Source organism: Misgurnus anguillicaudatus, chromosome 21, assembly GCF_027580225.2.
Source record: "Misgurnus anguillicaudatus chromosome 21, ASM2758022v2, whole genome shotgun sequence".
Taxonomy (NCBI): Eukaryota; Metazoa; Chordata; class Actinopteri; order Cypriniformes; family Cobitidae; genus Misgurnus; species Misgurnus anguillicaudatus.
In genome coordinates this window covers 49,190,470-49,203,941 of record NC_073357.2, presented here as the reverse complement: position 1 = coordinate 49,203,941, position 13,472 = coordinate 49,190,470, and the positions used below count along the sequence as shown (strand labels likewise).

The 13,472-nt window shown below is 35.7% G+C and overlaps 1 protein-coding gene across 2 annotated transcripts in view; it reads right to left on the bottom strand.

Moving 5' to 3' along the window:
• pcxb (pyruvate carboxylase b) overlaps positions 1–13,472 on the bottom strand; it is a 292,116-nt gene continuing 278,644 nt past the window's right edge. For both annotated transcript variants that reach the window (XM_055211545.2, XM_073859309.1), the window contains exons 19-21: positions 8,102–8,350; positions 3,973–4,113; positions 1–1,175 (exon numbers count right to left, since the gene is read on the bottom strand). In XM_055211545.2, coding sequence (XP_055067520.2) covers positions 924–1,175; positions 3,973–4,113; positions 8,102–8,350 — 642 coding nt within the window. In that variant the 3' untranslated portion in view covers positions 1–923. The remainder of the gene's footprint in view (positions 1,176–3,972; positions 4,114–8,101; positions 8,351–13,472) is intronic.

The window sequence follows — 13,472 nt, the reverse complement described above, 5'->3', positions numbered from 1 at the left end:
TATTTTGTAATTATTCAACTTTATTGCTTTCTCCAGCATGTGCAAAATGACGTTGCCATGACGACACTTTAGCTTGTGCTTTAATGTGCGTGTGCATCTACTACATTAACTGCTGCTATGAATATTTAAGACCTTTTAAAATGGGTTTTTACGCTCCAATATCATGACATTAATATGAAACTGCTCCTCAACTCTTTAAACTTTATGAAGAAAACATTGTGCATTGAGCATTCTCTCTCTCTCTCACACACACACACGCACGCATGCACACACACAAGTATATCCTGGTATATAAATTCAGAGATTGTCAACAGAATTCCTAATGAAGCCATATTTTATACATTCATTCATTCAAGTGGAATAATCTGTGGAATATAGATGTAATATGCCCTCCTTATATAGATTCACAAGACACAAGTGGGAGATTCACAGTGTCCACAGTGTATTAAGAGAACCATAACTGAATACAAAATGGTAAATCTCACAGATTTTATAGCTTCTAGCAATAAACACTTTATCTGTAAACTTCTATTTTTACTAAAATAACAACAGAAATGTTAAATTAAATTAGACTTTGAAACCTCAACAGAACACTTGTAACAAATTCAAAGCATGTTAAGAATGTATTAAATCTAAAAACCTTTGGCAATTACAGCATATTAATCCTTACCATTGAAGATCCAATCTTACTGGATCAGACTGACCCTACATAACACATCACATGCTGGCTGAATATCTGATACGTGATGACACAGAAAGATTTCCTCATCTGTTTGTTTAAGTCACATCTGTAATTGACGTCATGAATTCCTTAAGCTGAAAATCTGTGTTGATGTCTAAATGGCATAAAAGGTCCATCAAATTACAGAAAATCACTATAATTGTCAAACTTTTAACCTTCTACCTTCTGTAACCTTTCAAATCTATTCAGTTATTTCTAAAATAAGATCGTCTCCTTCCAGGCTGCTGTCTGCATTGACGTGCACCTTGGCCACGATGCCTGAGAGTGGCGAGTTGACAACCGTCTCCATTTTCATGGCGCTGATGACACAGAGCGGCTGACCTTTCTCAACCTTCTGGCCCTCCTTCACCTTTACTTCTACCACTTTACCGGGCATTGGAGCACCGACCTGTCCCCGCACGTCCTTCAAGGCCTTAGGGTGGAAGTGCATCTCCTGGTGGAGCAGAAATTGATTTGTTCATGACAACACAGTACACACAGACTATGTCAAGGCTACTATCTTTGTATATGAATACATGTCTACAGTACCAGTAAAACGGTTGAAACACTGAACTTGAATGTTTTCCATGATTTCAAAAATCGCTTAATCTAAAGGCGTATGTGGTGAGATTGTGAATTGCAACCAACTACTTAAACATAGCGAAGCTGCGGTAACAAGACAAACATGTCTTCGTCTAATGGTGCGTTCACACCAGACGCAGAAGAGGCGTGAATGGGTGATTCTCGCGAAATTAGACTTATGAGGTGTCATGAAACATTTGGATAAAAAAGTAAATGCAAAGTAAGAGTATCAAAATAAGAAGCATACAGTTACAAACATCTCTTCATGTATTATTTTGCACATGATTTCAAATGACATCATACAAACCAATTTTGTTGTTTTTTCCACATTTAAGGGAAAAATTGTCATTACGTTTCCATGACTGGATTTGGGTTCTTTGACATGGAAATATTTATAATTTAAAAAATCTAAAAAATAAAAAGCTTCAGTGCATGTTATACTATAAACATTTACAGTAAAGAAACATAGACAATAATAAGGAATATAAATGTGTCCAATACCAATTTTTTCTACCAATCCTCCGCAACAATTTCAATCATTGTTTAAGCCCTCAAGGAACTAAAATTAAAAAAAAATGTTGGAAGGGACAAAATTAAATGTGACACTCAAGATGGCTACCAGGTAAGTAGTTTTTATTTTTTCTCTCCAGATAAAAATTGAAATTTTGTTTGTCATAGTATCTAGACAACTTTTTAGTTCTCATTACCGAAACATGAGTTTGTAAATGCATATATTTAATGTAATATCATGTTGCGGTAATGATAATTTTTTAAAATGATAATCTAAAAAATGTAAATAATTTTATAGGAAATATTTTTTAGATCCTCTAAAAATAATGGTTATAGTAAGTTCAGATAGGGTAAAACGATAGAATCACGCACATCCAAATTAAATGCGGGTGCAGGATCAAATCAATGAATAAATAACAAAAGCGAAGGATAGTAAGTCTATAGTAAGTTCAGACCTTAATCTTTTATGTGCAAAAAAAAAATCACCCAAATAGGCATCCTGCGGCGCAAATTGAGCGTTGCCGGGTGATCCGCGGGAGTTGAAAAATCTAAACTTTGGTGGATTTTTGCACTGCGTTAACCAATCAGGAGCTTGCTCTAGCAGTGACGTGATTACAGGAAGCGAGCGGAGGCAAAAACAAAACAACAATGGAGGACAATCATCACGAGACATCTTCGTACTTTTACAGAAATTAAAAGGATTTTGATTGGAAGAAAGAGAGTGAAGAGGTTGAACAATCTGGTAAGTTTTCTCAATTTTAACTATATAAACCCCTCCCATGACGCGAATTTACACGTGAATGTCTCAAATGACTAAAATTTGCGACATTCATGCACGAATGAAATGAGTAAGCTCAAAATGTTCAAGCATCCAACAATGCACAAATGAGACAATGTAGTGACAAAATGTGCTCTATTGAGCAGTTTGTCCATTTAGGGCTATTGTAGAAACATGACGGGGACTTCCATGTATGGGGACCCGTGGTGTACTATGTAAGGTCTTACAATATAGTTATGTATTTTATATTGCATTTCTGTCATAAGATCCTTATAAAATTTACATACTCTGCCTTAAAATGTTTGAGATGTCTTAGACATAGCCAAACATTTATTTGTGTCATTTAAATTTTTTTCAAAAAAATATATTTTTGAAATGGATGACTTAGACTGAATATTAAAGACGAAGGAGCAAATCAGAGCCTGAAACAGATGTGAACTCCTCCAATATTGTTTAAAATGCATCTCAAGGTGAGACCTCAAGAAACTAGGTGATAAAATGATTTCGGAAAAACATGCATCTCACTTTGTAACCACATGCAATGCGATTTACCCAGCAATTTCCATCGTACAAAGCAGGCAGTAAACAGACATTTAATATGAAGGGATGTTTGTGTACATTTTCTAGTGATCGTGGCAGCAGTAATTCATGAAATGATGCGAGGTGTAATCGAGGGCACTTTCAGCATTTCAGAGAGCAAATTCAGGTGTCAGGATGGTAATGGAGGAGTGATGTTGTACAGGTCCTGGTTAATCGCGGTACTCTGTGACATTCTCTGTAATCTAAACTAAGTACCGTCTCGCAGGATCGAGAGCGCAAATGGCATTCGACACAAAATGTTTGGGTGTGTTTGAATGATGAAACAGGTGCTGATCCGTCACCCCACATCATCATTTTTAGTGAATGTATCCATTACGAAGACATTCAAGAAGAGCATGGAAACCATGTTATTTTTAACAAGGCGTATATGTTTGTTTACAAGAGAGATGGGTTTATTTCAAAAGAATTGCGTGTGATTAAACATGTTGTGTGATGAAATACTGTATGTGTTGGCAATAAAAGTGAGATTGTTTAATTTTGCCACATCAGATGCTGAAATCTGCCAGATTATATCTTTACAAACGGACATAAAATTCCTACGCAGCACATTTATCAACCTTTTTTTTTAGAAAAATGTACGCTAATTCAAAAGACGCTCATAACACTCCTGTCTAAGTGATAAACGCCTATGACAGCAAGAACAAGATCATTTTTAGCTTATGACAGAAATTATTCGCACCTTGAGCATTTGCGAAACACGCCTCAGTGATTGAGTGTACTGTTATAATTGCTTTTCAGTGATGAAACGAACCAATCTGCAGAAGAAACAAACAGTGGTTACCTTCATTGCCGCTGTATCCTTGACCAGGACCGAGCGCAGCTGCCCGTTGAGTTCAAAAAACACCTCTCTCTGACCAGACCGGTTTAAATCACCCATGGCCAAAGCTTTGATGTGCAATGTTTTGCCTCTCTCCAGCTCAACCTGTCGAGAAAGAGGACAAATGAGAGATCCCAAAAATATAATGAGCAATGAAATGCAATGGTTGACTTTTACACTGTACGAATAAATGCACACAACGGATAAAAACTTGAGTAAAGTGAAGGCATATTATGAAACAGGTGTATAGCACAGAACTCTGGGATGCTATTTTGGGTTGCCCTCACATTCGCCTCACTGATGGTTTAATATAGCACATGCTAATCTACGGTAATCAGCCATGACTAACATCTCCCTTGGACGGCTCTGCTGACTGGAGAAACTCACCGCCAAATATCTTCAGTCCCTGAGAAATGTATCATTAACCTAGGAAAATTCGGAAAATGTCGGATACAGGGATACCTGGTTTGAAAATAGGCTAGGTGATAACTGAGATATGCTGGCAAACATTTCATACTAACTCATATTTACTTTCGAATAAAACACTCGTCGGGTTTCTGAGCCATCAAGGATGCGAGTATAGCAGATACATATTCATGCCTGCCAGGAAACACCCACTTAACCACTTATAATGAGCTTCGAGAAGCCGAACACACTGTTAAGATCAAGTCAAAATATTGAGAAGCACCTCAGGTCTCAGACGAAAAGAGAGCTGTAGCACAAAAGTGAAGTTATAACTAGCATGATTTAAAGTAAAAATGTACAATGTTACATTACATTTTGCTAAATTAGAGCTGTAAAATGTCATTTATGGATTATTCACCACATTAATAAAAAAGGATCTAGATTTGAAGAGCAATATATTTGAACACAAAATGAACCGTGTTATTTGATCTGACTATGGTCATCAATTTTACAACCACAGACACAATTAAGTGGGCTAATAAAGTTTTTGAAAGTACAGGCCAGCTCAGGACACAAAAAAGTCTCATTCTGAAAATCTCCTGGCGAGAGAGCAGTCGAGCCTTTGGCTAAAGTTTATAAGGTCAACTCCCAGTGTTATAAATTTAACAGGGTGAAATATAATCAGGGGCAGTTCTGGGGGGGCAGGGGTGGCCCCCCTAATTCTGTAATCATATTACACCAAAACAAAAAATTTCTGGGTGCAATGCACAGTTTGTCCTGCGGGGGGCAGTAATTTTGTGCCAAGAGCAGATTACACAAACAAGACTAATGACAAGTATGCACACTGTTTAGCACATAAGGGCTGTTTCTCAATTCCAAGAATGCAAAGAACGGACTTGTGTTCTCGTGGAGATCGGTCTTGCCAGGCGACCTTGGAAGAACGAACTCTGTGAGAACTGAGATGTGTGTGATCTTCCCATTGGTCACCTGACCTCCCCAGATTTCAGCGTGCAAGTCTGCACTCAATGCATCCTCGATATCAAGCACACAAGGACGCAAGATCGCTGAAGAATGCATATTGAGAAACAGCCAAGGTGTTTCTCAATGTCAAAGATAATTCCTTGGCAGGACTGGTGCTTCCAAGTCACTTCTTTAAGAGGCTAGGCGAGGCTCCTCTTTAGCATTCGGAGAACACGTAAATGGAACAGGGTGGCAAGTGCATGTCATTGCGTCATTACGTCAATGTAAAGGTGTGCTTTCGGCGCTGCACGCATAGGATTGTGGGTGATTTCAGAGCTCGAAAAGTGCAAAGGCTACACATATGCATCCTTTCCTGTATATGGAATATTTCTCGAACAAAGGACTCAGTCCTTGGTTGAAATTCCGAGGATCCTCGACATTGGAACAGTCCTTCAACGGATGTCAATGACGTAGCATCCTCGAAATTCTGGCTTCCGAGGATCCTTCCTTGACATTGAGAAACACCTATAGATATGTATGATGAAGGCTAGATGTCTCGTTGACGCTGCTGGCCAATGGAGGTCGACATCCGCACCTGGCGGCCATCTTGTCTCGGTCAGCTTGCTCGCTCGTACCATTGTGTTTTGATGGTGCATGCACATAACTTGCTCAATTTTCTACCGATTTTCAAATGGTTTGTTATAAATGTCAGAGATTTACCTATGAAACTGTATACTTATGAATAATGTTCATAAAGCATCCAAAATTATAGCCACGTTAATAATGTTTTTAAGAAACCAAACCTTTTGAAAATCGGTAGCAAGTTATGGTTATTTAAAAGTGCATGCACCATTATAACACAATGCTACGAGTAAGCGAGCTGTTTGAGAAAAGGGCTGTTTCTCAATTCCAAGAACGCAAAGAACGGACTTGCGTTCTCGTTGAGATGTGTTTTGACCGGTGACCTTGGTAGAACAAACTCAGAAGGTCACGAGAACACAGAACACACTTGTGGAAATTGAGATGTGCTTGATCTTCCTGTTGGTCACCTGACCTCCACCATTGTTTTGCCGCAATGACTTCTGGGGCGTAAAGCAATTTCAGCGCGCAAGTCTGCACTCGATGCATCCTCGATATCAAGAACACATCCGGGTATTTACATGCGTCCTCTGTACTTGCGTTCTTGAGAATTGGAATTGAACTTCGACTGTTAATGATGACGGAGCGCGAGAACACAAGGATGCAAGATCGCTGAAGAACGCATATTGAGAAACAGTCAAGATGGCCGCCGGTAAAGACATCTAGCCTTTATAATCCATCTATGTATAATCTATTAATCTATGGTTTAGCACGCTTCAGTTTCAAATCTTTATCATACAGGTAACGGAAATATTTCGTAATAGATAAGGAAAATACGTATCATGTTCACGTTGTGAAAAACATATAATTGTCCTGTATTGCCTGGTGTTGCGTTATCTACATAAAGCAGTCATGACTGCAAGAAAGTCAGCAGCTGGCAGAGAACAAATGTACCCTGAAAGAAATGTTATTTGTTAGTCATGCTAATATAATGAGATAAAATGTAACCTTTGTTCATACGGGTGTTTGATTTTTGCCTTATAATTAAAGTAAGTGGTCTTTTATGTCAAAGACAAATTAGCACAGTTAGTCAATACAACTTTCTCTGTACAATATATTAATTTATTGTGTTAAGTGAACCCCTTTCTATTTAAACTATCATAACAGTTAATTATAATTAAATATAATTAAATGTTTTATGCTTCATTTTGTGTTAAATAAATAAAAGGGACAACACAGGTTATGTTAAAAGTAATAAAAAGTGTTGTTCCAATAATAACATAGAGATTTGTCTAGTTAGGTACAACACATTTAGTGTGTTGTACCTAAAATAACAAAGATTGACTTTTTAACACAAGAATTTTTAGGGTGTGCACATTTTTATAATTTTTCCATTTAAAGTTAAAATGAAAGGAAATTAACCTAAATGCAATAGAAATACCTGATAATGTTATAGACTCATTTATATAAACTGCTGCAGTTGATAGTTGGACATTATGTGTGGGTTGTTTTACATTTGTATGTATTATTTTGTTTCTTCACATATGCGTGTATGCTTAATTGTTATAATTGTTATTTTGACTATACAAAATCTGTTGTCAAATAAATTAATATGAAACACTAAGTTGAACTTGTATTATTAGCTTATTTGCTTATTAGTTTACGTCTAGAGAAAATACAAGTGATACATGACAGTGAAAAATGGCTTAAAATAATCCAGAAAATAAGTGCTAGTGTGCCCCCTAAAAGCAAGTGGCCCCTGTCTACCCCCCCACAAGTTACTATAGTATAGAAATGCCACTGAATATAGTTGGCAAAAATTTGTATGAGGCAAAACGAGACCCAGTGAAAAATACAAAGACATAATTAAAGTGCCATAGGGGCCAATGTAGGCTACAGTATGTTAACCCATATTTGAAAAGTGACTTCTGCATTTAACCCATACCAGTGAGAAGTGAACATACGCACACTACAAGTCATGATTGGCTGAAGAGCAATTGATGGAAGATGCTTTGCTCGAGAGCACAACCTGCCAGCAACAAGACTTGAACTGGTGACCTTCAGGTTACAAGCTTGTCTCTCTAAACACTAGGTCATGACTGGCCCGTTACATTAATCAATATCATTACAGTAATAAGTAAATTCCCACCTGAAACTCCTCAGCAATTTTGGGGCCGTCTAGAAACAGGCGAGTGTTGAGGCAGTCCACTGGACCGAAGTTAGACGTGAACTCTTTAAACTCTTGGAAGACTTTAGGGTACATGGCTGCTGACATCACATCTTCAGGGGTGATTTCTTGACCGTGTGCAGTTCGCAGGTCTGACTCAAGAGCCTTGAAGTCCATGGGTGGAAGCGTAGCACCAGGTCGACCTTCAATACGAGGTAATGACTTGAGCACCTTTGAGAAACATCAAAAAAGTGTATAATTTAAAACACTGGCATCAATGTGGTACAATTAATACTTACATATTTCTCTTTCTTTAAAATACTAAACAATACCCAAGACCTTTGCACTGACGCAGTGCTCTACCTATTGAGTTACAGGAACGCTGTTGTGCCGGACTATTGTTTGGCCGCACATTGAGGAACAGGAGCTTGTGTGGTGACGTGCACTCCACAGGCTCATTGTTCATTTGATTTATTAACAGAAAACTATTAAATAAAAGCTTAACCAAGTTAATAGTTTTATTTCCAATTCCAAACCCCGCCCCAACTTATATGCAGTAACAGAAATGCAGTGCCATAGAGGCAGTGACGTAGACGCACATAATATTAATTCAATTCAATTAAATTGTATTTTATTTATATAGCGCTTTTCACAATTGTTAATTGTTGCAAAGCAGCTTTACATGAGTAAATGTATGGGAGAACACAGAAAATCAATAGATAATATAAGAAGTAGAATATTGCAGCTAAGGATAAACCATACAAGCGAGCGTAGTAATAATGTAACGTATACAGTAAAGTGCTTAAGTTAAGCCAAAGTTGGCTGACTCTCCCGGGGACGAAAAAAACCCCTAGGAGAAAACCCAGTGGGAAAAACTCCTAGAAGGACAAAAAACCCTTGGGAGAGATTAATATATATTTATATATATAAACACTGTAGGGATAGGAAGCGGGTATAATATTAATAATAAATAGGCTAATAAACAAATATAAACATAACATATGTTATACACAAAAAAGGGTCACAAATAAATGGCTACAACGACTGTTATGATTTACTTGTTCAGATATATTGTCAATATTAGGATATAATCTTAACGTTTTGTTAACATTGAGTTTATAAGTATGAAAAATAAAAATAGGACATTTGATTCTGGGTTGAAACAACCCAGCAAATTTTTTAAGTGTACAGTGTGTGCTTTTCATATTAATTTCATTTTGCTTTTGACTTTGGATAAGCTGTCATCACCAACTAAAATATTACCTAGAAATTCATGTTTAGGTATAAATTTAGCTATAGGTAAGCTGTCTGATGAAAGCCAAAATAAATAAAATCAATATGAAAAAAACTTTATAACTGTAAAAATAACATGGCAACCCATTTTTAAATTAAATTAAATTAAATTAAATTAAATTAAATTAAATTAAATTAAATTAAATTAAATTAAATTAAATTAAATTAAATTAAATTAAATTAAATTAAATTAAATTAAATTAAATTAAATATTTTATTATTTACTTTTATTTAAAACTATGCTTGCCTGGTGTTTTCTTTATCTGAATTATAATAATGCATATTATTTATACAGGACTTTACATTTTTAAAGAAAATCCTCAAAGTGCTACAAAAGAGTCATAACAAAATAAGGCAATTTGATTTCGGTCTGACCTAAGATGAACCCAATAAAAGCAAAAAATAAATTTCACAAAAAAAAAAAACAGTAAAAACAACTGAATTGAAAAAGTAAGCCTGAAACACGAATACCCAAAACCCCAGAAGGAAAAACGAATTGCGAAATTCAGGTTTAGATATAAATTTAGGTATAGGTAAGCTGTCTGATGAAAACCAAAATAAATAAAATCAATATGAAAAAAACTTTATAAACTGTAAAAATAAAATGGTAACCCTTTTTTATTTTAATTTAATTTAATTTAATTTAATTTAATTTAATTTAATTTAATTTAATTTAATTTAATTTAATTTAATTTAATTTAATTTAATTTAATTTATTTTATTTTATTTTATTTTATTTTATTTTATTTTATTTTATTTTATTATTTTACTTTGTTTTATTTACTTTTATGTATAATTATGCTTGCCTGGTGTATTCTTCATCTGAAATATAATAATGCATATTATTTATAAAAGACATTTTTTAAGAAAATCCTGCTACAAAAGAGTCATAAGGCAATTTAATTTCTGTCTGACCTAACATGAACCCAATAAAAGAAAAAAAAAGAAATGTCCAAAAGGACCCTCAAAATAAGTTTTCCAAAAAACAGTACTAAAAACAATTGAAATGGAAAAGTAAGCCTGAAACACGAATTCCCAAAACCCCAGAAGAAAAAACGAATGGCGTTCAAACAGGGCTTTATTAAAACTGATGAAGAACAGAGGACGATGTCTCATTTGAAAAGGCCTCGCCATAACCTCCAAACTTGGTTTCAGAGTCTGACAGCTCATGAATAAAAAATCCGAAGAATGATCAGAGTAACTCATGAGATCACGGGTCACATCTCTTAGTTACACTAAGGGATTTCCTCAACAGATTCCTAATGAAACACCATCACGGAGTATAAACGCCTCAGCAAATTAATCAACAATAACACCATCCAACATCTCCACTGTCTTTGTCCTCTGGCTACTGTCAGACTTTGCCAGCCGAAACATCCTAAATAGATCATTAGTGCCGTCAGAGTTGCTGTTAAGGAACAAAAGCACAAACACGTTGACAAATAGGTCAATTGCAAAAGATAGACGGCACCATCAATATGCCATTACAATTACTCAATTCATTATAGACAGGAACTTGCTGTTTTTTTTTTGGTGTTGGCAAGGCAACAACAGTGGAGCGACACTATTTTTCACCTCACAGCAGTGAGAATGAATTGAAAAATGGTCCTTGGACTTGCGCTGAGAAACAGCCTGGCGGCTAGTGAGGGGCAAACAGAACAGACTGCGCGAAAAGGGTAAAAGACCAAAAAATATCAGCTCATAAAAGCTCGGTTTTGTTATTCATATGAAATTCTGAGCTGAAGTGGCTGCCTGCAGTCCTAACCCACCTACCTTTTGAATAAATTGCCACTTAATAGCAGCTTGAGTCATAATTTCAGGCCATATGGGCTCCTCTTTTGTTTAATGTGTCCTATAGGTTTATTTTCGCAATTCTGTGACTCAGTTACCCCATCTTAGCATTTGTATGCAAGCTTATTCGGCTAGCTGTGGGGTACAGAAGCTCACACAAGTACTTCTTTCTTTTAATTCCTCATCGCTCCATCCCTTGAGACTCCGCAGGGACATTTCCCCTTTATGCCTTCAATGCTGTGAAGTTGATGATTCACATATAGCATTTCAATATCACCAAAACTAGAGGTTGTTTGCATTAACACATGCAGATGGAGAAACAGTATAGCAACAGGAAAACGCTCCAGTGGCAGACATCGCAAAATCATCCTTAAAGGCCAAACAGCTGCATATATGATCATCATTTACATAAAGCCTTTTATCCTAAGATTTGTTAATCCCTGTACGGGCTGTGTAAATCAAGATCTTTCACGGCTATCACAATAAAGACTGCGAAAGGTCAAGCAAATCTCATTTCTAAGTCCAACATCACGCTCGGCACATTGTGCCAGTATGAAAATATAAAGTACACAAGCTTTGAAAAGATGGAAGTGAATCGGTGTAAAGGAGCGAGAAAAACTACAAAGCTACAGCCTGAGGTAAGATAAGGAAAATTCTTGAATGGCATTTATTTTATAACAAGTTAAACATCAGTCATTTGCATAAAGTCAAGAGCATTTGTGCTCTTACACATAAAACAGAGCAAGAGTTTTCTAAGACTTACTGAGAGACATATCTGCTATAATGTTTCAGAAACAGACGGTGGATAATCAATTCGGGAGGTTTGTAGCGAAACTGCAGAAAAGTTGCGAAATCCGAGATATCGAATTACATAACAACTCGGAAAATAGAAGCTGCTATATCAGACATCTGAGGCTGGAGTTGCTTGGAGAGCTTTTGTTTTCCTCACAATTGTTTGGTGGTGTTGGGTATAAGGGAATATTTGACATTGTTGACACAGACTGGAAGGAGATGAGATTTGCTCCGTGTTTCGGAGTCATCTGTCCCCATCCAACTGTGTGTATTTAGGCTGTTTGTCATTCTGTACTGTTATAGCCTGGCTGAAAATATCGCTCGGGGTGAGCGCATGTGTTAAACTAACCTCGAAGAAAGATCAATAAAAGCTGGAATAAAAAAGGTTCACCACAATATTACAGGGTAGATTTTTGTATCCGTCCCCATTCATCACTACACATACACTGCCGTTCAAAGTCACTTAGTCAATGCTTAGGAATGTTTTTCCGCACTTTAGAATAAAAGTAAACTCATCAAAACTATGGAATAATAAGGCGTACACACCAAACGCAAATTTAACAATTTGTGTGAGTACAGTAGATGTCAAAGTCATGTCTTGTTTTACCCCAGTCCTAGTCTTTTATTTTGAAGTCATGTATATTGTCATTCATGTTTGTTGTCTTTGCAGTTCTTTTGTTCATTGGTCGGTGTGTTGATTGTCTCCCCAGGTGTCTTGTTATCCTGTTCTACTATGTGTACTCATACGGCAAAAAATATATTTTTGAATATGTTTTTAAATATATTCCAAAATATACAAAAAGGCAAAAATATTTGCTGATATATATTTTGCAATGTTTTTACAAAAATATTATTATCAATATATTTTTTGTATATTTAAAAATATTTTTTTAAATAAATACATTTTAAAGCTTTAAAAAATATATTTAGCCCTCCATATATTTCAACCCAAGGAAATATATTCATGTCGCACTGGAATAAAAACTTTATTTATGTTACGAACATGCAAACAGTTTAAAAAAGGATAAAATGATATTTATTTTATTTTTTAACTTCAAAAATATACTTTATAAAATCTTATTTTGCATACATTTCAAATATTTTTTTTGCCATATAGGATGTAAAATTAGAAATTTGCGTGCCCTTGAAATACATTTTGTTGATATATATAAAGGTTAAACATATTTCCAAATTAAAAAATATATTCCATTGAGCATTTCTTTCTACAAAAAGTATTTAGCATATATTTAAAATATATTTTTGACCAGAGAAATTTATTTTTTTGCCGTATGTAGACTGTTAAATCAGACATACACTCTAAAAATGGCTGGGTCATTTTGGACCCACAATGAGCAAATATTGGACAGAACACATGCCGGGCTAGAATCGACCCAATGCTGGGCTATTATTACCCAACTGCTGGGTTATTATTAACCCATGGTTGCATAACAACAACCCAACATTGGGTCATTTTTAA